The sequence below is a fragment of the Mesoplodon densirostris genome, chromosome 3 (genome assembly GCF_025265405.1).
Source record: "Mesoplodon densirostris isolate mMesDen1 chromosome 3, mMesDen1 primary haplotype, whole genome shotgun sequence".
Classification (NCBI taxonomy): domain Eukaryota; kingdom Metazoa; phylum Chordata; class Mammalia; order Artiodactyla; family Ziphiidae; genus Mesoplodon; species Mesoplodon densirostris.
Genome location: NC_082663.1, coordinates 32,334,612 through 32,360,712, shown reverse-complemented (window position 1 = coordinate 32,360,712; position 26,101 = coordinate 32,334,612). Strand labels below are relative to the sequence as shown.

The following is a 26,101-nucleotide window of genomic DNA, read 5'->3' as shown; positions in this document are numbered from 1 at the left end:
CTGTGACTAGTATGTCAATACACTTCCATTACCATGGGGCTCAAGGTAAGGAAAAGAACTGACACTTAAAAATATTCTTCCAGGGCTTCCCTGGTGGCACAGTGGTTGAGAGTCCACCTGCCGATGCAGAAGACACGGGTTTATGCCCCAGTCTGGGAGGATCCCACATGCCGCAGAGCGGCTGGGCCCGTGAGCCATGGCCGCTGAGCCTGCACTCCGCAACGGGAGAGACCACAACAGTGAGAGGCCCACTTACTGCAAAAAAAATAAATAAGTTAAAAATATATATATATATATTCTTCCATAAGCCACTCTTCTAAGTACTGTACAGACATCATTTATCTTCACAACCCTACTGAGGTGTCCACTATTATCATCCCTACTTTACAGCCAAGGGAAGTAAGGCTCAGAGAGGTCAAGGGCCTTGCACAAGGTGGCAGCTAGTTGTCACTATCTGGATTCAATCACATCACTGCCTGTATCCAAATGTTCTCCAGCACCTACTTGACACGTGCTATGTTTACTTCATGTAGGTGCCATATTCCACAGAAGGGAGCCAGTCAAGACGTTGCCCTCATGTCCTGGCAGGGAGGACAGACTTCGAACAAGTAATTAACTACAAGTGTGCTGAGTGTTGCTCATAAATGTTGCAGGTGTACCTAACCTAGTCTGAGGTGGGGGGCAGGGTTCAGGGCAGGCTTCCTGGAGGAAGTGGTACTTAAGCAGGGGAACTGAAGGATGAACAAGAGTTAACTAGGTAAAGAAGTAGAAGATATATCCTGGCAGATATAGCAAGCATAAAGACCTTTAGCGGAGAAAGAACATGGCTATAAAGGAAAGCAGGAAAGACCTATCATAAAAGCCTTAATAAGAACAGCTTGCATTGATTGAGCACTTACTGTATAACAGGTGCTCTTCTGTGCATTTTGTGTGCATCAATTCACTTTATCTCACAACAGCTCGATGAGGTAAGTAAATTATTATCCCCATTCTTCTGTCTGAGGCACAGAGAAGTTAAATAATGCAACTAAAATCTTATGGTTCAAAAGTGGTGGAGGTAAGGGTTGGACCAGGAAGCTAGGTCCAGAGCCCTGTGTAGTAAACCGCCTATACTTCCTCACCTTTGTCATGAGGACAGAAAATCAGAGCCACCAGATTTTAGAGGTCAAGCAGTCCAGCCTTATTTCATATGTAAGGAAGCTTAAAACTGGAATCAAGCCATTTGTCCCCAGGATTAGTGGCCAGCTCAGAGCTGTGTCTTCTGATTCCACATTTGGACAAACTTAAACCTGAGAGATGATACCAAGCATTGGACTGTAAGTCTCGCTTCTGAATGAAACACTTCTTTAACTTTCATAGCCTGTGCCCTTGACCATAAGTCATATCACATCACCCCTTAAAACTGTTCAAGGAGAATCCATAAGCCGTTCAGCTTCCGCTCTGAATCCCGGACTTGATCTTCATGTCAGTAACAGACTTTGCAGGGTCACTTCTTAGGAGGAAACTAATTAAATTCATTTGTTACTTGTAGGCTGATGATGGGATGGAAAGACAGATGACTTTTGACAAAAATATCAATCTGTAAAATAATTTTCAAAATTATTTTGAAATAATAATTTCAATGTACCAGCCAGGTGTGCATGACCTTGAGATTCTCAAGTTAAACCAATATGTAGACATTGCCATCAGCTTAAAAGCAGCTCTGCGTGAAGATGAATTTTGCAAGTCTTATTATAGAAGGCATCTGCAAGGGACCAGGGAATTATTTAGGCAGAAAGGTGTGAAAGGGAAAAGAAAGGAAGCATTGCTCTTTCATATTTATTAGTATTAGTGTCTTGGGCTGAGATTTTGAGATCATTTCTTGACCTATGTCCCTAAAACACACAGAAATATTTTGAACTTTCACATGCACCCAAAATTAGCCTTGGTGGACTTTATATTAAAAATAGCCACTGAAAGCTTTAATCTGTCCTTTCCAAAAACTGACAATACAAAACACTGAAGCAGTTTTAACCAATCAGGTTACACCTAGAGAAAAGCTACAGTAAGTCCCTTACATACGAACCTTCAAGTTGGGAACTTTCAAAGATGCGAACATGCGTTCACTTGTCCAATCATGTAAGCTAGTTCATGTGTCTGGCGTACGTTGTCACATGCATGCATCCTCTACAAGTGGTTGTGCTTTTGTGTACTTAACCGTACAGTACTGTATAGAGACGGTAGTACAGTATCTTTATTTCAAGCCCAGGATGTCCGGAAGCAAGTGTTAAAGCAGCAGTGATATAGCTGGTACTACTGGACTTTTCAAGGTACTGTACTGTAAGATTAAAAAATGTTTTATTCATTTCTTGTGTTTGTTTTTATGTATTCTTTGTGTGAAAAGTATTATAAACCTATTACAGTACAGTACTATATAGCTGATTGTGTTAGTTAGGTACCTAGGATAACTTTGTTGAACTTACGAACAAATTGGACTTACAAACGTGCTCTCAGAACGGAACTCATTCATATGTAGGGGACTTAACTGTATAGGTAAGTTAAATGAAAACTGTTTTCACTTTTAACCAACCTGATAGATAGCATATATGGAACACAGCACCCCAATTGAAACATTACTGGTAAGGACTATTTGTCCAGGCCTTTGGGTTTTCATTGCCAACATAGTATATATTTTTCACTTATGAGAAAAGCACTTACCCTGAGGAAATTCTTAGGCAGAAGGAGGAAAGTTTCTCAGATATTTATAGACAAAATATTTCAAAACATAGGTAGCTATATTTATGCCTGGTTCTTATTTTAATGAACACTAAGATTGCTGCCCACAAAGAAATTTTCAGTATCACTTTAGAAATAAAATATTCTTCCTGGGACTTCCCTGGTGGTGCAGTGGTTGAGAGTCCGTCTGCCAATACAGGGAACACGGGTTCGTGCCCTGGTTCGGGAAGATCCCACATGCTGCGGAGCAACTAAGCCCACATGCCACAACTACTGAGACTGCACTCTAGAGCCCGCAAGCCACAACTACTGAGCCCACGTGCCACAACTACTGAGCCCACGTGCCACATCTACTGAAGCCCACGCTCCTGGAGCCCATGCTCCGCAACAAGAGAAGCCACCAAAATGAGAAGCCCATGCACCAAAGAGTAGCCCCCGCTCGCCACAACTAGAGAAAGCCCGTGTGCAGCAACGAAGACCCAACAGCAGGCAAAAAATATATACATATATATTCTTCCTACTTCAAGTGCATGTTTTTTTCTGTTTTAGAAAAGCAGGAAGAAAAAGTTTTAAAAACTTTGCAAAATATGTTACAGCCTGCAGGCTTACTTAGAATTTGCCTCTTCAAGTCTTTTCTACACTGATTAAAAATTTTAAATCTACTGTAAAGAAGGAAGCTGATGAACAGTCCCCAGGCCAACTTTGGGAGACATTATGAAGATTACTCTCATCCTGCCTGCGCCAGAGACCAAGTCTCCTCTCTGATACAATCACTGAGAGCACCTTTCAAGGTGCTCACCCTGTGGGCATCCTCCATTTTACAGGAGGCAGAAGCTGGCTGAAGAACAAAAATTTGCTTGGTCCTAAGCCCATGACCTAAGACAGCATCACAAACACATGGAATGTCCACCCAAAATATGAACAAAACTAGCAAGTAAGCAGTCCATACCCTCTCCATATGAGACCCCATACCCTGGTCTAGTGTAATTTTTCAGGTTAATCTCTTATTAGCCACTTACATTTTTCCTTAAAAGTTTTTTGAGACTATTCCCCAACAATGCCTTTGACACCGTTATCCTCACTGAATAAGGGCAACTGATGAATAAGCACCTACCGAGACAGAGGACTGGAAGCTAATCCTCCAGCGACAGCACTCAGACAAGAACTTCACATTCAGATGGGTGAAATCTGAGAATAACTTCTGGCAATACACTGATCTCTACACTTTCCTAGCCTTGGCCTGTCAACGGCCTGCCTCTGGGATAGGAAAAGACACTTTTGGCTCACCCAGAGACCTGTCACAGGTGTTTGTGTACACGGTAGGTATCTGGGCAAAAAGAATTCAGTGTTAAACATTAAACAGACCTCTCTGGGAAAAATAGATAACTGTAGGCCCCCAAAGCTTTTCACACTAACTGCAGTTTCTGATTTAGAGCCCAGGGAAGCTCTCTTTAAACACATATCCTCAGGCTCTCAACTGAAATGGGATAGACTCTGAGATGTTTACAAATGAATGTGGGGATTTATTTTGCAGCCAAACATTAAATGCCACGACAAGCTGCAAGAGCTTTCCTTCTGGAATAATGGCAAACAGCAGCCTAAGATGAGGCTTCCCATTTCCCCAGCCAGCAGAGCTCCAGGCGGGCTGAGTCCAGCATTCCATCTCTGAAGGTGGATCACAGACATGAAGGGGACAGGGGGTTTTGTAGAAGGAGCACTGGGCTGGAAGTCGAGAGAGTTCAGTTCTAATTTTAATTTTGTCCCTAACCAGTCATTTTACCTTGGCAAAGCAACTTAAGCAATTGAGTCCCAATTTCTTTCTTTGTAAAGGGGCAATAGTGGTAGCGGGGGGGGGGGGAAGGAAATAAACAGATATTGAATGTCTACTATGTATAAACACTTTATGAAGACTATCAGCAACAACCCTGCTGTGAGGGTCGCATGAACTTGATGTTACAGATGAGGAAATGGAGGTCCTGAGATTAAATAACTTGACCGAGGTTACATATTCTGGAAGAGATAGCAGGAGCAGAATTCCTAGTATATGGGCTGGAGCCAGGAGCTGGCTTTCCTTATGCGACCATGTTCCATTTGGAACACCGAGATATCCAGGAGTTCTAAATATGAAGACATCTACAATGTCTCCAGGACATTGTAGAGGTATATTTGTTAAGATAAACAGATACAAAAAATATTTAACAGTTTGTTAAAATGGTATATACTTTAAAAATATTTATACATAAGAATTTGGGGTCTGAGCCCCTCAAACGTTAGAGGTTTGAATGTTAAGATGTATTTTTGTTGGAGAAGAATTAAAATTGTTAAATGTAGGTACATAACACCCATATATACCTTACAGGTGTATAGGGCTTTTGCTTTTTTGCTTGTTTGTTTCCTTTTCGTTAGCTTGGTTTTTGACATGGACATTTCAAAAGAGCTTTGTAGAAAGCTGTTTCTCATATGCGATTTCACTTGATCCTCCTAATGAGGACACGCTACAAGGCTGGAAGAAGTTATCACCCATATTTTGCATTGTAAGGACATTGTAGTCAATGTCTCTGGGGCCTGTGTCACCTCCCCTTCTCCCAGTTCTGATTTCAGCTGTGGCTGTCATGTGGAGAGTTTCACGTGAGCCCAACTTGCCTCGCAAGGCCAGCGTCGAAGCTCAAGCACATGCTGTGCTCACATCACTCCTCCTTCTTCCCTGGACCTGCCTCCTTAATCCAAGAGCCAGCAGAGCCTAGAAGGGTGGGAAGTTGTACCCCTGGGGGAAACTTTCAGTCAACAAAAAGAGGACAGAAGCCAGCGGGTAAATGGCTCTTGTCTTTTTGATAGGCAAATGAGAGAGGAATTCTGTGTGCTCCAGAGAGATCTCCATAGAATTAAGCCCCTATAGGGGTCCCCGTTGCATGCAGAAGTGACTTCTGTAACACACAGTCAGATGTCCTCCATCCCTCTCCCAACCTTCTCATCCCTGCTTCCAAATAAAATAAACTGGACTTCCGGGTAAGATGGCGGAAGAGTAAGACGCGGAGATCACCTTCCTCCCCACAGATACACCAAAAATACAGCTACACGTGGAACAACTCCTACAGAACACCTACTGAACGCTGGCAGAAGACCCCAGACCTCCCAAAAGGCAAGAAACTCCCCACATACCTGGGTAGGGCAAAGCAGAGAGATTCCCGCACAGAGGAGCGGTGCCGAGCGGCACTCACCAGCCTGAGAGGCTTGTCTGCTCCCCCGCCTGGGTGGGCGGCGCTGGAGCTGAGGCTCGGGCTTCGGTCAGAGCGCAGGGAGAGGACTGGGGCTAGCGGCGAGAACTCAGCCTGAAGGGGGCTAACGTGCCACAGCTAGCCGGGAGGGAGTCCGGGAAAACTCTGGAGCTGCCGAAGAGGCAGGAGACTTTTTCTTCCCTCTTGGTTTCCTGGTGCGCGAGGAGAGGGGATTAAGAGCGCCGCGTAAAGGAGCTCCAGAGACGGGCGCGAGTCGCGGCTGAAAGCGCGGAGCCCAGAGACGGGCGTGGGACGCTGGGGCTGCTGCTGCCGCCGCCAAGAAGCCTGTGTGCGAGCGCAGGTCACTGTCCACACCGCCCTTCCGGGAGCCTGTGCAGCCTGCCACTGCCGGGGTCCCGGGATCCAGGGGCGGCTTCCCTGGGAGAACGCACGGCGCGCCTCGGGCTGGTGCAACGTCACGCCGACCTCTGCCGCTGCAGGCTCGCCCCGCACTCCATGCCCCTCCCTCCCACCCGGCCTGAGTGAGCCAGAGTCCCCGAAGAGGCTGCTCCTTTAACCCTGTCCTGTCTGAGCGAAGAACAGACGCCCTCTGGCAACCTACATGCAGAGGCGGGGCCAAATCCAAAGCTGAGACCCAGGAGCTGTGAGAACAAAGAAGAGAAAGGGAAACCTCTCCCAGCAGCCTCAGAAGCAGCGGATTAAAGCTCCACAAACAACTTCATGTACCCTGCATCTGTGGAATACATGAATAGACAACAAATCATCCCAAATTGAGGAGCCAGGAGTCAGTGCTGTGCCTCTGAGGTGGGAGAGCGAAATTCAGGACACTGGTCCACAAGAGACCTCCCAGCTCCACATAATATCAAACGGCGAAAATCTTCCAGAGATCTCCATCTCAACACCAGCACCCAGCTTCACTCAACGACCAGCAAGCTACAGTGCTGGACACCCTATGCCAAACAACTAGCAAGACAGGAACACAACGCCACCCATTAGCAGAGAGGCTGCCTCAAATCATAAAAAGTCCACAAACACCCCAAAACACACCACCAGACGTGGACCTGCCCACCAGAAAGACAAGATCCAGCCTCACCCACCAGAACACAGGCACTAGTCCCCTCCACCAGGAAGCCTACACAACCCACTAAACCAACCTTAGCCACTGGGGACAGACGCCAAAAACAACGGGAAATACGAACCTGCAGCCTGCAAAAAGGAGACCCCAAACACAGTAACATAAGCAAAATGAGAAGACAGAAAAACACACAGCAGGAGAAGGAGCAAGATAAAAACCCACCAGACCTAACAAATGAAGAGGTAATAGGCAGTCTACCTGAAAAAGAATTCAGAATAATGATGGTAAAGATGATCCAAGATTCTATTTCCAAGGTCCAAAATCTTGGAAATAGAATAGACAAAATGCAAGAAACAGTTAACAAGGACCTAGAAGAACTAAAGACGAATCAAGCATCGATTAAAAACACAATAAATGAAATAAAAAATACTCTAGATGGGATCAATAGCAGAATAACTGAGGCAGAAGAACGGATAAGTGAGGTGGAAGATAAAATAGTGGAAATAACTGCTGCAGAGCAAAATAAAGAAAAAAGAATGAAAATAACAGAGGACAGTCTCAGAGACCTCTGGGACAACATTAAATGCACCAACATTCGAATTATAGGGGTTCCAGAAGAAGAAGAGAAAAAGAAAGGGACTGAGAAAATATTTGAAGAGATTATAGTGGAAAACTTCCCTAATATGGGAAAGGAAATAGTTAATCAAGTCCAGGAGGCACAGAGAGTCCCATACAGAATAAATCCAAGGAGAAATACACCAAGACACATATTAATCAAACTGTCAAAAATTAAGCACAAAGAAATCATATTAAAAGCAGCAAGGCAAAAACAACAAATAACACACAAGGGAATCCCCATCAGGATACCAGCTGATCTCTCAGCAGAAACTCTACAAGCCAGAAGGGAGTGGCAGGACATACTTAAAGTGATGAAGGAGAAAAACCTGCAACCAAGATTACTCTACCCAGCAAGGATCTCATTCAGATTTGATGGAGAAATTAAAACGTTTACAGACAAGCAAAAGCTGAGAGAGTTCAGCACCACCAAACCAGCTTTACAAAAAATGCTAAAGGAACTTCTCTAGGCAAGAAACACAACAGAAGGAAAAGAACTACAATAACGAACCCAAAACAATTAAGAAAATGGGAATAGGAACATACATATCAATAATTACCTTAAATGTAAATGGACTAAATGCTCCCACCAAAAGACACAGACTGGCTGAATGGATACAAAAACAAGACCCATATATATGCTGTCTACAAGAGACCCACTTCAGACCTAGAGACACATACAGACTGAAAGTAAGGGGATGGAAAAAGATATTCCATGCAAATGGAAACCAAAAGAAAGCTGGAGTAGCAATTCTCATATCAGACAAAATAGACTTTAAAATAAAGACTACTAGAAGAGACAAAGAAGGACACTACATAATGATCAAGGAATCAATCCAAGAAGAAGATATAACAATTGTAAATATTTATGCACCAAACATAGGAGCACCTCAATACATAAGGGAAATATTAACAGCCATAAAAGGAGAAATCGACAGTAACACAATCATAGTAGGGGACTTTAACACCCCACTTTCACCAATGGACAGGTCATCCAAAATGAAAATAAATAAGGAAACACAAGCTTTAAATGATACATTAAACAAGATGGACTTAATTGATATTTATAGGACATTCCATCCAAAAACAACAGAATACACATTTTTCTCAAGTGCTCATGGAACATTCTACAGGATCATATCTTGGGTCACAAATCAAGCCTTGGTAAATTTAAGAAAATTGAAATTGTATCAAGTATCTTTTCCGACCACAATGCTATGAGACTAGATATCAATTACAGGAAAAGAGCTGTAAAACATACAAACACATGGAGGCTAAACAATACACTACTTAATAACGAAGTAATCACTGAAGAAATCAAAGGGGAAATTAAAAAATACCTAGAAACAAATGACAATGGAGACACGACGACCCAAAACCTATGGGATGCAGCAAAAGCAGTTCTAAGAGGGAAGTTTATGGCAATACAATCCCACCTTAAGAAACAGGAAACATCTCGAACAAACAACCTAACCTTGCACCTAAAGCAATTAGAGAAAGAAGAACAAAAACATCCCAAAGTTAGCAGAAGGAAAGAAATCATAAAAATCAGATCAGAAATAAATGAAAAAGAAATGAAGGAAACGATAGCAAAGATCAATAAAAATAAAAGCTGGTTCTTTGAGAAGATAAACAAAATTGATAAACCATTAGCCAGACTCATCAAGAAAAAAAGGGAGAAGACTCAAATCAATAGAATTAGAAATGAAAAAGGAGAAGTAACAACTGACACGGCAGAAATACAAAAGATCATGAGAGATTACTACAAGCAACTCTATGCCAATAAAATGGACAACCTGGAAGAAATGGACAAATTCTTAGAAATGCACAACCTGCCAAGACTGAATCAGGAAGAAATAGAAAATATGAACAGACCAATCACAAGCACTGAAATTGAAACTGTGATTAAAAATCTTCCAACAAACAAAAGCCCAGGACCAGATGGCTTCACAGGCGAATTCTATCAAGCATTTAGAGAAGAGCTAACACCTATCCTTCTCAAACTCTTCCAAAATATAGCAGAGGGAGGAACACTCCCAAACTCATTCTACGAGGCCACCATCACCTTGATACCAAAACCAGACAAGGATGTCACAAAGAAAGAAAACTACAGGCCAATATCACTGATGAACATAGATGCAAAAATCCTCAACAAAATACTAGCAAACAGAATCCAACAGCACATTAAAAGGATCATACACCATGATCAAGTGGGGTTTATTCCAGGAATGCAAGGATTCTTCAATATACGCAAATCAATCAATGTGATACACCATATTAACAAACTGAAGGAGAAAAACCATATGATCATCTCAATAGATGCAGAGAAAGCTTTTGACAAAATTCAACACCCATTTATGGTAAAAACCCTTCAGAAAGTAGGCATAGAGGGAACTTTCCTCCACATAATAAAGGCCATATATGACAAACCCACAGCCAGCATCATCCTCAATGGTGAAAAACTGAAACCATTTCCACTAAGATCAGGAACAAGACAAGGTTGCCCACTCTCACCACTCTTATTCAACATAGTTTTGGAAGTTTTAGCCACAGCAATCCGAGAAGAAAAGGAAATAAAAGGAATCCAAATGGGAAAAGAAGAAGTAAAGCTGTCACTGTTTGCAGATGACATGATACTATACATAGAGAATCCTAAAGATGCTACCAGAAAACTACTAGAGCTAATCAATGAATTTGGTAAAGTTGCAGGATACAAAATTAATGCACAGAAATCTCTGGCATTCCTATATACTAATGATGAAAAATCTGAAAGTGAAATCAAGGAAACACTCCCATTTACCATTGCAACAAAAAGAATAAAATATCTAGGAATAAACCTACCTAAGGAGACAAAAGACCTGTATGCAGAAAATTATAAGACACTGATGAAAGAAATTAAAGATGATACAAATAGATGGAGAGATGTACCATGTTCTTGGATTGGAAGAATCAACGTTGTGAAAATGACTCTACTACCCAAAGCAATCTACAGATTCAATGCAATACCTATCAAACTACCAATGGCATTTTTCACAGAATTAGAACAAAAAATTTCACAATTTGTATGGAAACACAAAAGACCCCGAATAGCCAAAGCAATCTTGAGAACGAAAAATGGAGCTGGAGGAATCAGGCTCCCTGACTTCAGACTATACTACAAAGCTACAGTAATCAAGACAGTATGGTACTGGCACAAAAACAGAAAGATAGATCAATGGAACAGGATAGAAAGCCCAGAGATAAACCCACGGACATATGGTCACCTTATCTTTGATAAAGGAGGCAGGAATGTACAGTGGAGAAAGGACAGTCTCTTCAATAAGTGGTGCTGGGAAAACTGGACAGGGACATGTAAAAGTATGAGATTAGATCACTCCCTAACACCATACACAAAAATTAGCTCAAAATGGATTAAAGACCTAAATGTAAGGCCAGACACTATCAAACTCCTAGAGGAAAACATAGGCAGAACACTCTATGACATAAATCACAGCAAGATCCTTTTTGACCCACCTCCTAGAGAAATGGAAATAAAGACAAAAATAAACACATGGGACCTAATGAAACTTCAAAGCTTTTGCACAGCAAAGGAAACCATAAACAAGACGAAAAGACAACCCTCAGAATGGGAGAAAATATTTGCAAATGAAGCAACTGACAAAGGATTAATCTCCAAAATTTATAAGCAGCTCATGCAGCTCAATAGCAAAAAACCAAACAACCCAATCCAAAAATGGGCAGAAGACCTAAATAGACATTTCTCCACAGAAGATATACAGACAGCCAACAAACACATGAAAGGATGCTCAACATCTTTACTCATTAGAGAAATGCAAATCAAAACTACAATGAGATATCATCTCACACCAGTCAGAATGGCCATCATCAAAAAATCTAGAAACAATAAATGCTGGAGAGGGTGTGGAAAAAAGGGAACACTCTTGCACTGCTGGTGGGAATGTGAATTGGTACAGCCACTATGGAGAACGGTATGGAGGTTCCTTAAAAAACTACAAATAGAACTACCATATGACCCAGCAATCCCACTACTGGGCATATACCCTGAGAAAACCATAATTCAAAAAGAGACATGTACCAAAATGTTCATAGCAGCCCTATTTACAATAGCCCGGAGATGGAAACAACCTAAGTGTCCATCATCGGATGAATGGGTAAAGAAGATGTGGCACATATATACAATGGAATATTACTCAGCCATAAAAAGAAATGAAATTGAGCTATTTGTAATGAGGTGGATGGACCTAGAGTCTGTCATACAGAGTGAAGTAAGTCAGAAAGAGAAAGACAAATACTGTATGCTGACACATATATATGGAATTTAAGAAAAAAATGTCATCAAGAACATAGGGGTAAGACAGGAATAAAGACACAGACCTACTAGAGCATGGACTTGAGGATATGGGGAGGGCGAAGGGTAAGCTGTGACAAAGTGAAAGAGCGGCATGGACATATATACACTACCAAACGTAAGGTAGATAGCTAGTGGGAAGCAGCCGCATAGCACAGGGAGATCAGCTCGGTTCTTTGTGACCGCCTGGAGGGGTGGGATAGGGAGGGTGGGAGGGAGACGCAAAAGAGAGGGGATATGGGAACATATGTATATGTATAACTGATTAAATTTGTAAAAAAAAATAATAATAATAAAAAAACAAACAAACAAACAAAAAAAATAAAATAAACTACTTGCACCCAAGTCCTTGTAAAACGCTCTCCTTTTGGAGACCCTAAACTATGTGAGGCACTGAGACTACAGAGGCAAAGTGACTTGCACAGGGCCCCTTGCTGGCAGTAGAGGAAGCAGCAAGCACTCCCTTCCAGTTCTGGCTCTAAATCCATCTCATTTTCTACTTTCAGTTGTACACACAGGTTAAGAAACTGCAATTTCCACCTTTTACCAATATGCCAGACTGAAGTTTAAAAAAGAAATACATGTTTTACCACAAAATTAATGATTCATTTTGTTATAAAGCAGAAACTAACACACTACTGTAAAGCAATTATACTCCAATAAAGATGTTAAAAAAAATAGTAAAGGATAACCATCATCTTTGCTGAGGGTTACACAGATGACCTGCTGGGCTACTATGAAAAACGTTGCTCAGTTTTCAAAATTTTAAAGTATTACATTTTGCTTTGCTGATGTTAGATAAGTAAATTAGAAATGTTAAGTTTCATTCCAAGTTTTACAGATGAGAAAGCTGAAGTTTTAGGACTTTTCACTGTTGCAGTTTAACTACTATTGGAACCAGGCTTAGAATCTTTTCTACTCCAGGCACATTCTGGGCTTTGCCTACCAAATCTGTTCAACAACAGGATTGTAGATTATCCTCACTGAAGGGCATTGGTCTGGAGCTTGGCTGGGGGCATCTTTTATTTATTTATTGTTTAATTTTCCCAGCATCTCTTCCTCCCTTTTCCATTAATTGCACAACTTCGCTTTGAGGAACCAACCCTCTTGAACTCTCAATCTGTGTACTTCAGGCCTGAATGACCCACCATTCTTTAGTCCCAGAGCTCAGAATATGATGAGTATCTGCCCAATCAGTGTACTGTTCTCCTTGGCCGCAGTGATTGGCTCAGCGAATGAAGAGGTACCAGAGCCTGGCCAGCTAGAATGAATACTGAGACTCTACTGGGTCCACTGAGAAAGAGCCACTCTTTTCCAGTGGGGAGCTGAGCTAGTAGACAGCAAGCCTTCAGTGCCTGGTGGCCATCTTGCCACCATACTGGAAGAGCGTGAAACTGAAGCCAATAAAGGGGGGATCATAGCACAGAGATGGATGGAGACAGACTGCTGATGTGATATGGAACAAGTCTTCCCCAAATTTAGAGTTGTCACAGGACTTGACACTCATAGGGGCCAATACATTACGGCCTCATCTTCTTTCAAGATTCTGCCACTTGCAATTCAGTCAGTCCTGCCTGAAACGAGCTCTGTACTCAAGCATTAAAGAGACTCAGTGCAGTACTTCTCTGAAGAAACAAATATCTGTTTTCTACTACCAAAAAATAGGCTAGGAAGTCAAGAAACAGAAGCAGAGCTAATCAAATCATGGCAGAATCCTTTGCCCCAGCTTCAGAGAGCCTAAGGAATGAGGTGCTGAGCAAGACTTTATGAATCCATGAAGCAACTGGTCTCAGACAAACCCAATCACCTTTAATGTAGAGAACAACATTGTTTCATCAGCTAGGGGCTTCAATTCAAACTTCAACTGCAACTAGAGTTCAGAGGAAGAGCCCTAGATGGGGAATTATTTTTGCTCATTGGTTGGGTGGGTGTTTTTTCAGTTTTGTTCTTGCTTAAAATTACATAGAAGCATTGAGAATCCATGTTTTTACATCTGTAAGTTCTTAGAAGAACTTCTAATCACTCTTCTACCTCTGATAAGCTGAATACGAGAGCTGGAGAGGTAGACAAGAGAAGAAAGCTGAAACCAAACCAAGAAACTTTTCCCACGGCAATATGGATGCAAAGGCAATAATACATTGCACTTGTTTTTAAAGGTTTTTTTTTCCTCTCCCTCGAGAAAAGTCACCATCAAATATATACTTCAGACATAATGTTTCAAAACCAGGGAGGCAAGTTTTGAGCTTGAAATGCAGGCAGGCTGGCAGTGGTCCCTCGGGAGTTTTCAGGGCCTAGGACAGTCTGACTGTGGCAGGGAAGTGGCGAAGAGGTCAGGTGGGTACAGACAGGTTAACCAGATGACCCACCCTCAAAGAGGGCTGGGGACAGGTGCTGGCCCAACTCAGAGTATAAATATAGGCCTCCAAGCCTTTGTCGTCTCTTAAATTCACAGGCAATGGAGTCTTCTATTGTGTTTGGACTGACTGAGGTCAGTACATTTGGCTTCTGAATGTGACCCACTAACTTACCTGATGAATTCCACGGAATAGTACTGAATAGGGGAGCTTCCTTGACTCTCTCCAGGTTTCCAAGATAGGGCCACCTCGGAATCAGAAACCACAGTGACGTGCAGCTGCTGAGGTGCTACTGGAAGCAGGCAGGAATCTAGGCAGGACAGCGAACAACTAGAGTTGGCTGTGGTCTTTGCTGCTGGAGAGGTTTCATGTATAAAAAAACATGTGTGCTTTCTACAGCCTAAACGTCTCTGTTCAGAACTGCCACACACTTCAAACCAAATAAACACACACACACAAAATCACAACTGGATTCTCAACTGGATTCATGTAAGGTTTGTCAATGAGAGCTGGTCTTCCCTTCTCCTCAAGCACCCCAGGCTGGAAATCCAACTACATTATGTCCAGACTATTGACCCCAGGACACACAATGATGTGTACCCTTTAGAACCTCTGTTAGCATGTCGGAATTGATGTTTACCTACAAGGAAAATTAAATGCTTAGCGTTACTGTCACTTACTTTCAATTCTTTTGCGTATCCCTTCCTGCCCCCTATCATCACAATACATATCAATGGTAGGACATTTGGAAAAAGCCTTATGGGTAAAGATTTAGGATGATCCTATCATCCCAAGGTAACTGCTGTTACTATTTTCATATCTAGACGTTCACATTTCCCAGCCTTTCTTTATTGCTTCGGCCAGAAATATTTTTTCTGCTTTCTCTTCCTAGCAAAACCCTATGCAGGTTTCAAAAACTGGGCCAAAGATACGGTTCTTTCTGAAACACCCCCTGAGCCTTGGGGTGGAGAACGCGCTCCGTCTGAGTGCTTCCAGAGCCAGCTGGGCAGACCTCGGATGCACTGGATCTACCTGCCTACCATGTGCTTCTCCCTCCACAAGGAGCTCCTATGAGCAACGATGTCTTCAAGCCACTTTTGTCCCCCAGTGTCCAGTGCAGACCACCTCAATGAGGCTTTGATGGGTTCCCCTGGCCTATAAGATCTCTTCTCTCACTCCCTTTCCTCGCCTTCTTAACTCCCACTTACTTAATTCCCACTTAGCAGTCATGTCCTCAGGGAATCCTTATCGCACCCCTATATCGGATCTTACAACGGAAGATCTTACAGCATTATGGGAAGCACCTCTCACTATCCACGGCCACACATTAATCAGATAATGTCTTGACCCACGCCACTCAGTTCTGAGAGGGCAGGAGCTGTGCCTGTTTTTGTTCACCACTGAATTCCCAGAGCCTAGCATAGCACAGTGCCTGGTACGTAGTAGGTCCTCACTGATATACTGAATGAAGGTATGAATGAATAGCACCCATCACTTTCTTATTATTAATGAATTGAACGCATTTTACCTTGGAGCAAAGTGGTAATGTGCCGAGGAGAGCTAAGCCGCCCTTTGCCAGTCTGGCTGTAAGCTGCCACGCTTACTCGGTATTCAGTGCCTGGTTTCAAATCTCCGATCACTTCCTCCTGTTAATGACCAAACAGGAAATGTGTCAATGATCAGAAGTTCTTTTGAGGCAAACCAGACAATCTCATGAGGGCTGCATCTTGAGGCCCCTGTGAAATTTGCTTGGGAGATTGTTTTGCTTTCCTCTAGGATTGGCCAAGTTTTTTAATTTGCAAAGAGGAAAACACCATGACATATTTCCCAAGACTAATGAATTATCCTTTATTGGAATCAATATACTGTCGTAGAACTGGGACTCATTCACCCTATCAGATGTTTCTCATAACATCTGAGTTCTTCAATGAGAGTACTAGGCTGATGGAATTCAGGTAACAATCTTTTCCAGGGTTAGAATCCCCCAGTTCTTTCTTTCCATTTGCATATCACAGATGCTCAGGGACTAGCCACAACAGCAAATTGAGGTTCTTGATTTATATCCACAAAGTAGGGACTCAAACTTTGGTTCTCAAATTTTAAACTGCATCAGAATCACCAGGAGGGCTTCTTAAAACAAATTGCTAAGCCTGGCCCACAAAGTTTCAGATTCATTAAATCTGGGAAGGGGTCTGAAAATCTGCATTCCTAAAAAGTTCCCAAGTGATGCTGCTGGTGGTTCAACGCCCACATTGAGAACCACTAGGACTGATGATGGATGTGTGTGTGAACTTCACCTGCACAAACAGCCTTGACCAAAAAGTCCCAGCTGAAGATGACTTGCTCCACCTTGAGACTACAGTACCAAATAGTGGGAGCCTGGTGCCACTGGTCCCAGTACACTGTAGTGGAAAGGATACTGACTTTGGAATCAATCAGTCCTGGGCTTGAATTCTGACTCTGTCACTTATTGCTAGCTATGGCCTTGATATTAAATTCCCTGAGCCTTAGTTTCTTCTTCTGTAAAATGGGGATGATGTATAACTATCTTGCATAGTTACAATATTTGGGATAATGTATGTAAAGTAGCTGGTACCAAGGATGTCCTCAAGAAACAGGATTGTAATGATTATTGTCTTAGGCATGTGAAACCCTTCTTTTTCTCCACTTACCTAGGTTCCACCTTCTCTGAGGCCAAAATCTTCCCCTTGACAGCTGACCACACAGAACTGATATTACCCTACCAAGTATTGTGCCACTAAATTAGCACTTATACATATTAAAAATTATTACTATTTCTCCCATGGAATTGCAAGCCACTTGAGAGCAGGTATCCTGTCTTATATTTCTTCACAACATCCTCTGCAAATGATTAAACATTCATTGTTGCTAAGAACTAATCAACTGATCAACAAAACTTTTAAAAAGATTCAACAAATAGTTATTGAATACTTACTACAGTAGTTCTTAACCCTGAAAGCACGTTAGAATCACTCAAAGATCTAAAAAAATACCAGTGCTAGATTCCACTCCAGACCACTTAAATCAGCACCGCTGCGGGGGAAGAGCCTGGGTGTCAGTTTGTTTAAAGTTCTCTAGGTGATGCTAATATGGGCAGCCAGGTTTGTGAACCACTGGTCTAGGGCTTGGTTCACCTCCTGGCCTCTGAACTCCATCTGTCTCCCCTCCTCTTTCTCCTGTATCTCCAACCTCTCCCTTATCTACCTGATGCTTCCATAAGTATTTACTGTGCTCAAGTCACTCTTATCTTAGACAATCAATTATTCCCCACTGCGCATGTGCCCCTGTCTCCTCTCCAGAGATGCAACCTTCTTAAAGAAGTTGTCTCTACCTTCTCGCCTCCTATTCACTCCTCAACTTGCTCCCGTCTGGCCTCTCCTCGCTGCAAACAACTGAGATGTTCCTACCAAAGTCACCACAACAACTCTGCAGTCAACCCAGTGGGAATGTCTCCATCTTTGCCTATTTGCAGCTTTCAACACTGTTGCCCACCCTTGCTTCTGAAATCTCTTGGTTTCCTTGGAAACTGTGACTGCTCCTCCATGTCTCCTTCTACTTCTCTTGTTGCTCCTTCCAAGTACCCTCCACCCACTCCCCATTCTCTGCTGGCTCCTTAGGTGTTGGTCTTTCCCAGAAGTTCACCCCTCACCATCTCCTCCCACTCTGTAGCCTTGCTTAGGTGAGCTCATCTACCACTCCCTTAGATTCTAGCACCTTTGAATGACATCTCCCACCATCTCCAGCTCTAACCTGCCTCTTGATCTCCAGACATGGGTTTGTGACTGCCTCTTGAACTTCTCTACCCAGCAACTACCATGCAACTCAAGTTCAACATAACCAAAGCTCAACTAACCATCCCTCCTCTGACTACCAAAAACAAAATGAGAAATTGCTTCACCCTTTGTGTTCTCTCTCTCATTACCTAAACCAGAAATTCTCAACACTTTCCTCTCTATGTTCACCACCCCTCCTCCCTAACCACCATTCAATCAGTTACCAATACTCTTTCGTACCACTTGAATCTGTTTATGTCATTTTATCCTCACAGCCACATAAGTCCAAGCCCTCATAATGATGACAATGGCTCTGACTCTCCCGGCCATGAATACTTCCTGCACATCCAATATGTACTCCACACTGCTAAGTTATTTTCCTAAACCCAGATCTGATCATGTCACTTCCACTTACAAGAGCATCTCTGCATCCCCCTGTTTACCCTTCCAGCATCATCTCATGCCACCTCCCTTCCTTACATTCTACATTCCAGTCATACTTAAGAACTTGGCAGGGCTCACGTTTATGCCATTCAATTCCTTGCCTCTGGGCCTTTGAACTGGCTGCTCCCTCTCCATGGAATGTCCTTCTCCCTGCTCCTGCCTGGCTCACCCCTGCTCATCCTTCATGACTCAGTTCAGCTAAGACATTACCTCATTTCTCTGACCCCCTAGCCCCCAGTCTGGTTAGGCGTCCCTCCTCTATGCTTCCCTGGTGTCCTTGGTGTACCTCAATCGTAGCAACACTCGCCTTATACTGTCATTTTCTGTTTACTGGTCACCTTCTCCCCACCCGCTTGAGGGCAGGAAGCAAGTTCTTATTCCTCCGGCATCTCAAAGCTTAGCATTAGCTGACATGTAGCAAATGCTCAGAACAGTGCTTTTGGATGAATGAATAAATGAACTACTGAGAGAATGAAAAAAATCAAACCAAGATGTAGGATATAAACAGATTACCTCATCAAGAACCAACTTCTCCTACTGACCCCTCCAACTTGATTAACAGCATCTGTATCTCTGCCCCAGACCCCGGTTAGTAACCCCAGAGACAAGGCTGACTGCCTCTTACCCACCTCCCCCCAGCCACCTCCACATGCCTTTCAGACCTGTTCCCTTCTTCTGCTTCCCTTGAATCCTTACTTGGGCCATTTCTACAGCCTCCAAGAGAGTGTCTCCAATCTTCCCTTCCTTCTCTCTCCCCCTGACTGCATCCTACATATACTGCACAAGGGGTCTTTGCTGAACATATGGTCCTGCTTTCACTTCTCCCTGTCCCCCATCCTCACTCCTGCTCTAATTCTCTGCAACTGTGCATCCTAATTCCACCATCTGTCTCCTGGTTTCATTTCAAGTTGGGTGGTTAGGAGGCTGGGGGCCCCAGGTGTATACAAGACTCCTGTCTCCCTCCTCTACCAACTGCCACTCCCAGGCTTTTTCCCAGGGAAGCAGAATCACACTTTCAAACCAACCCAATGCTCTCACAGCCTTTGCTGTAGAATCCCTTCCTCCTGTGATGTCATTACACTGTATGAAGTACAGGGGTAGTGATGTGGTTTCATAGATTATTGTAGATACTAGCTATGCACCAATACCAAATACAGCTACCATTAGTTACCATTTATTGACTGTTTTCTCTGTTCCAGGAACATATATAGCCCGAGCCTTCCATCAGGCCTATGAGGTAGGTATCACTCTTATTTTCACTTCCAGAGGAGAAAACTGAATCTCTGAAAAGTGAATGATTTGCTCAAGGCTGTATATTTATTAAGCGGCAAAGTGGGGATTTGAATCCTGTTTTGTTTGACTCCAGGGACCAAGTTCTAATTGGATAATACATGAATGAAAAATATTAAATAATATTTGAATCAAAAGTTCTTATCATAAACACTGAAGACCAGATAATTATTTTATCTATAAACATGGAAAGGTATGTATCGGCAATTTAAAAGTGATCACTGAAAACCAAGGGAAACTACACTTGTAGAAGTTCTTAATGTGGATTAAAAAACAACTAATCTTTTTGTTTGAAGACCAGTGCTACCTTTAGCCCAGGTATATTCTGAGAGGTGGAGGGTCACCCTCCCAGAAGCTAACTATTTCCAGTCTTTTCTGGTGTCTTTTCCTGAGCTGACAGGCTGGTAGATTAGCATAAGAGAGCAAGGGTCAAGGGGACTGAGTAGTTGGGGTCGTAAAAAGAGGGGCTGGATTCAGTGATTTAACTGTCACTTCTTCCTCTAATATCTCTCCTTCCAAATGGAATCCCTCAGAGGAGTGTGACTTGTGATAACCCTTGAATGTTTTAGTAAAATGCTGCACAATTCCACAAGTCTTTCTATTTCTGTCCTTCAATGTCTTATGGCCACTACTTCAGCCTTCATCAAACTAGATAAGATGCTAAATATACCCTTTTCAAAGTAGAAAAAGTGTTTTTTTTTTACCTTGTGGAAGTTTGAAAATGAGTCAAAATATTTATCTCTCTTGGACCTAATTCTGCACAAGATGGTGAGAAACAAAGTCAGAGAAATTGCTTTCTTGGGGTAGAAGCCAGAGTGATTCCACAGTCTCCTCTGGCCCCTTCCATACTTTTTTGGGGGGGCAGGGAGCAAAGTTGGGTGCATTGCTGCAAAATAACCCTACTTTGTGTCCCTTTCTGAAATACAAAACCCCTTCCAAAGGTTGCCTCCTTTGTCTTTTAACACCACCAGTAGCTGTCCTGTGATCAGAAAATTTATATTTGTAGAAGATAAAAGCAAGCCTAGTTGGTTAGTTCACTGAGCCCAGGAAGAAAGCTCCAACAACTTTACAACCAAGTGAGCTATCCCCAGGACACTTGCCTCCCTCACAGACTACCAGAAGCAACAAACTTTTATCTTATGATTGTATAATCATAATATAATCATAACTTATACTCCATTTTGGAATTTATAAAATCCTTGTGTACCAGTGCCACATTTAATTCTCACAACAGCTCTGAGATGTCAGTCTTATCCTCCTCATTTTATAGATGATGAAACTGGATCCAGAAAGTTTATATAACTACACTCTGGGTGGGGCAAAAAAATGGGTCTGGTTTCACTGATAAAATGCACGACTTAATACGCTTCCGATTGCCTGACTCAGAAAGGAGTACATCTAATCCTCAGGCTAGCACCTTGTTTTTCAGATGTCCAACTGCCTTTTCCATGTCTACTGCACCAGATCTATTCCCTCCATTCACAGTCTGTGATAGGAATGACGCTCTGCCCCTAGTATCCATTCTCTCCTTTCCTGTAATAGAACCCCTGTACATTTCGTTGGACCACAGCCACTCAAAGACTACATTTCCCAGCCTCCCTTGCATCTAGATGTGCCCATGTGACTAAATTCTGTCCAATAGGATGTGAGCAAAAACGCTGAGGGCAATTTCTGAATTATTCCTTCAATAGTGATATGTTCCCTTTCCCCTTTTCCTCATCTTTTGGCTAGAATGTGGATGAGGCAGTAAGCTATTTTGGACGATGGGGAAGCAGGCCAGAGGGGTTGGCAAAGCAATGAGATGGAAGAAACCTGGCACAAGGAAGCCACCAGAAAAGCCCTAAACTGGTTATATCCAGACCATTACATGACAGAACAGGAATGCACATCTTGTTAAGATCACTGTTATTTGGGATCTGGGGACTGCTAAACTTTCATTCTAATTCATGCTAGACTCAGTGTTCAAAAACAACCTGGATAGCTATGTAAGAGGAGCCCCTGAAAAGATGGGACAATTCTTAACTGAATCTCTGTTCACTTTGCAATGATGAAACCGTGTTGAATGGCTCTGAACTTAAATCTCTGACCTTGAATCAAACTTCACCTTTACCCGCTTCCATGCTGCACTTTTCTCCTACTGCTGGAAACCCAGGTGGTTTGTTTCCAGAAATGAAGCTGTATGTTGTCTTGTTCACTAGTCTGGACAAGTAGCCCCTACACTGGGAGGGCATCCAGTGAGCACAGCGAAGAGGAGGCATGAAGTGGGACAGCACTGGACTAGGAGCCAGGAGACCCAGACTCTAGAGCCAAAGAGCTGTGTGGTTTCGGGATGTCACTTAACTTCTCTGGGCCAAAGTTTCAACATGGAAATTCTACAATTGTTCTAAAATAACCTTCACTGGTAGCTAGTAACCTTGGGTTCAACTTCACAGTTGACTCTGTAAGTTAAGTCTGTGCCTCGGCTGCCTTAGTAGAAGTTGGGAATATTTAGCATCATTAGGTGGAAGGCACAGGGAAATAGAAAAGGGTTCTCTTCCAAACAGCCTTCTTCCAAAGGTCCAGAGGAAGGCTGTGCAGGCCAGAGTGGAGGGATTTCCATTCCCTGAGTGGTCACAGAAACATAGAGTATTTTCCAGGGTTTTGCAAGAGGGGCAGCATTGGGGCTGGACAAATCTTCCTCGTATGGATCTACCCTGCATATTGCAGGAGAGTCAGTATCCCTGAAGCTAGTTCACTCGAACGCCCACACCTATTTCCATATGCCCACAGGGAACAAAGAATCGCCCAGTTGGCAACCATTACTAATTGGCCTTTTCATTTTATAGTCAAAGAGAGGTTCAAGGGGGTTTAGTGACCTTGCCCACAGTTACCCTTGCTCTAGTGACAGAGCTGGGACTAGATGCAAGTCTCATGATTCCTGTCTGCTTTATCCCTTAACCCTGGATAAGACCCAAACAGAATCACTATTCTGGGTCAGCCAGACCAGTGGACTCCAAAGCAGGGCAGTGGTGCATCCCCCTGAGAGAGCAAGACAATCTACTGAGATGTTGGAAGAAAACATAAGAACTTTCTGCTTCTATTTTATCTCCTCCTTTAAAATGCTGTGGGATTTTATAATGTACACAATATATATGTAGAGTAGCAGATGTATAATTTACAAATACATACATATACATATATTGGTATATGTTCAAATATTTTTTAACTGATGGTATGCATGAACAAAAAGTGTTGAAGACCACCAGTTTAAGCATCCATTTCTATTTCTAACTCTAAAAACATCACCAAATTGTCCTGATTTGTTTTACTGTTTATTTTTCCGGGATGAAACTTGCTGGTTGTTCTTCTAAGAAAAGGTTAAGTGTCAAATGCTAATCAAATCAGAAGCCTTTATATAGGCAGACTATCAAAGAGTGCATCAGGATTCCACATAATCCACCAGGTTATTTTGGTCATTTCTTCAGTTGAATCGAACCAATCCTCTGTTCTGCATTCTTCCAGGAAGTCAATCAACCAGGTTTAGGTGACCCGGTTTTGCCTCATTGAGAAGGTCTAGGATTGTTAGAGGCAGTGAGGAAAGAAGAAGTAAAAGGGGATGAAGGAGCTCCCCTCGCACTGGGGCTCACTAGAAAAGGGGGTGAAGGAGCTCCCCTCACAGTGGGACTCGCTAGTTGAAATATCTTCTCTCCTTTTCAATCTTTTTCACCTCGTCTTGGAACAGAACTTAAATTACTTCAACCTTTAAAAACGTTACTCTTAACCTTACTCTACCATGTGAGATAAAACAGTTTCTCTCTACGGGCTTCCCTGGTGGCGCAGTGGTTGAGAGTCCTCCTGCCGATGCAGGGGACGCGGGTTCGTGCCCCGGTCCGGGAAGGTCCTACGTGCCGCGGAGCGGCTGGGCCCGTGAGCCATGGCCGCTGAGCCTGCGTGTCCGGAGCCTGTGCTCTGCAACGGGAGAGGCCACAACAGTGAGAGGCCCGCATGGCGCAAAAAAAAAACAAAAAAAAAACCAGTTTCTCTCTAAATGATTCAAAATTCACCCGGTACGCTCCGCGACTGCTGCTTCCACCAGAACCAAGCACTCTCCGTGGGCCTTCATCAGCGAGGGAGATGCAGAAAAATCAACATTTTGATGAAAAGAGACCCCCTGAATCCAGGGTTGGGACAAGGGTTTAACTTTTCGCAAGCATACTTACAAAAATCATCTGATGATCCAATCGTCCCTGGAGAGGAGAAAAAACAGAACAATATGAAAAGGAAAGGAAAGCTTGCAGGAACTAAAATGAACACGTAGAGTAGCTGCCCCTCCACCACGTACTGCCAACGGCAGCAAACACATACCTTGGCAATGTGGTTTCTCTTGAACCCTCACTCAGTTCTTATTCTGTGCTGCATGTGGTGCTGAGGCTTCTACGACCATGACCTTGTTTAATGCCCACAACATTAAAAGCTGCTGTTCTTGGGCAGCTTTTGGTCTTATTGGGAAAACCACATTTACACTGACAAAACAATTCGAGAGCAACATGAGACCAGATGTCATTTACATGCAACTTACTAGACAGATTGAGGTCTGTAGGATGCTACAGGATGATGTGATGGAGTACAGAGGTTCCCAAACTTTCTCTGTTCATGGCACCTTTAGTATCGCAGTATTTTTTTTTTTTTTTTTTTTTTTTTTTTTGCGGTACGCGGGCCTCTCACTGTTGTGGCCTCTCCCGTTGCGGAGCACAGGCTCCGGATGCGCAGGCTCAGCGGCCATGGCTCACAGGCCCAGCCGCTCCTCGGCATGTGGAATCTTCCCGGACCGGGGCACAAACCCGTGTCCCCTGCATCGGCAGGCAGACTCTCAACCACTGCACCACCAGGGAAGCCCCCACAGTATTATTTTTAAAGCACCTCTAATCCAGAAAAAATCCTTAACAGTTCCATTTATTCAATAGTTATACCCAAAAGATTTGGTAGTAGTAGTTTACACAGATGTTGCTGTTTCCCGTGCAAAGTTCAAATATTCCACAAGACCCCTGTGAGTTTGCTGCAGAGCCCTGAAGCACACAGGCTGGGAACCACAGATACGCTACCCGTGATATAGCTCCTATTCCAGTTCCTGTTTTGTCGATGAGGAAACTGAGACCCCGTAAGGTTACCCAGCTGGTTTGTCGTCATACAGGAATCTGAATGCAAGTCATCTAAATCCAGAGCCCCCTCTGCTGTACCAGACCACTCCCCTCCCCCTTCCTGACTTGCTGCCTTTATGTCTAGTCATCATTTCCTCTCTCCATTCTCTGTATTCTGCACCTCCCCTGCCCCTCTGCCCAAACACACAAGCCCACGAGCATGTACTACACATATGTGTTCATTCCCTCGGTTCAAACCATTCCTTTCGACTTGAGTGCCCCTCTCTCTCCTCTGCCTTTCCAGAAACTGCCCCTGCTTCAATTCTCAGCCCCCACTTTTACCTCTTGACCACTTGTTCCTACACTAATCTCTCCGTCTTCAAAACCTCAGTCTGTCTAGTAAGTGGCATGTAAATGACATCTGGTCTCATGTTGCTCTCTAATTGTTTTATCAATGTAAGTGTGGTTTTCTCAATGAGACCAAAAGCTGCCCAAGAACAGCGACCGTGTGTTATCTCATGCTGGGTAGAGAGTAGCAACCGTGCAGGTTTGTTGAAATCGGCAAGGTAATCAAATGCTATAATTTGGTAGCATATTCTAACACCTCGGTGTAGTTAATGGAGAGAATATATTTAACATAAAGGCAATGATCATCAGGAATAACAACTAACATCTATATGGCTTCTTACTTTTTACTAAAGGCTTTTACATGCACAATTTTATTTGCCACTCACAACAGTATAAGTATTACACCCCTTTCATGGGAGAAAGTTGAGGTTTAGATAGTTTAAGTAGCTTTGGCCAAAGTTACCCAACCTGTAAGTGGAGGAAGGAGGTCTGGAAGCCCAGGGTGCCTGTCTCCCTTCCTGGCCTCTGCTTTCTGTTGGCACTGCAGTGGCCTTCCCAGAAATGCCAGAGTGTCGGGCCGGGCTTCATGTAATGGGGCAGGATCTTGATTTCAGAGGCACTATGCGGGGTCCAGGACCCCTGTCACCAGCACTGTGCCCTCTCTGCACAGGCTGTGCGTGAGCCACACTCACTGCAGGACAGGAGGCTGGGCAGCTGGGAACACCACTAGGGATGATGTCAGTC

At 43.3% G+C, this 26,101-nt stretch overlaps 1 protein-coding gene across 3 annotated transcripts in view; it reads right to left on the bottom strand.

The window, feature by feature from the left end:
* EGFLAM (EGF like, fibronectin type III and laminin G domains) overlaps nt 1-26,101 on the bottom strand; it is a 190,202-nt gene that overhangs the window by 106,405 nt on the left and 57,696 nt on the right. For 2 of the 3 annotated variants that reach the window (XM_060091647.1, XM_060091650.1), the window contains exons 4-6: nt 24,092-24,118; nt 15,893-16,010; nt 14,539-14,674 (exon numbers count right to left, since the gene is read on the bottom strand). In XM_060091647.1, the coding sequence (XP_059947630.1) occupies nt 14,539-14,674; nt 15,893-16,010; nt 24,092-24,118 (281 nt within the window). The remainder of the gene's footprint in view (nt 1-14,538; nt 14,675-15,892; nt 16,011-24,091; nt 24,119-26,101) is intronic. The other variant, XM_060091651.1, reaches the window with a different exon arrangement.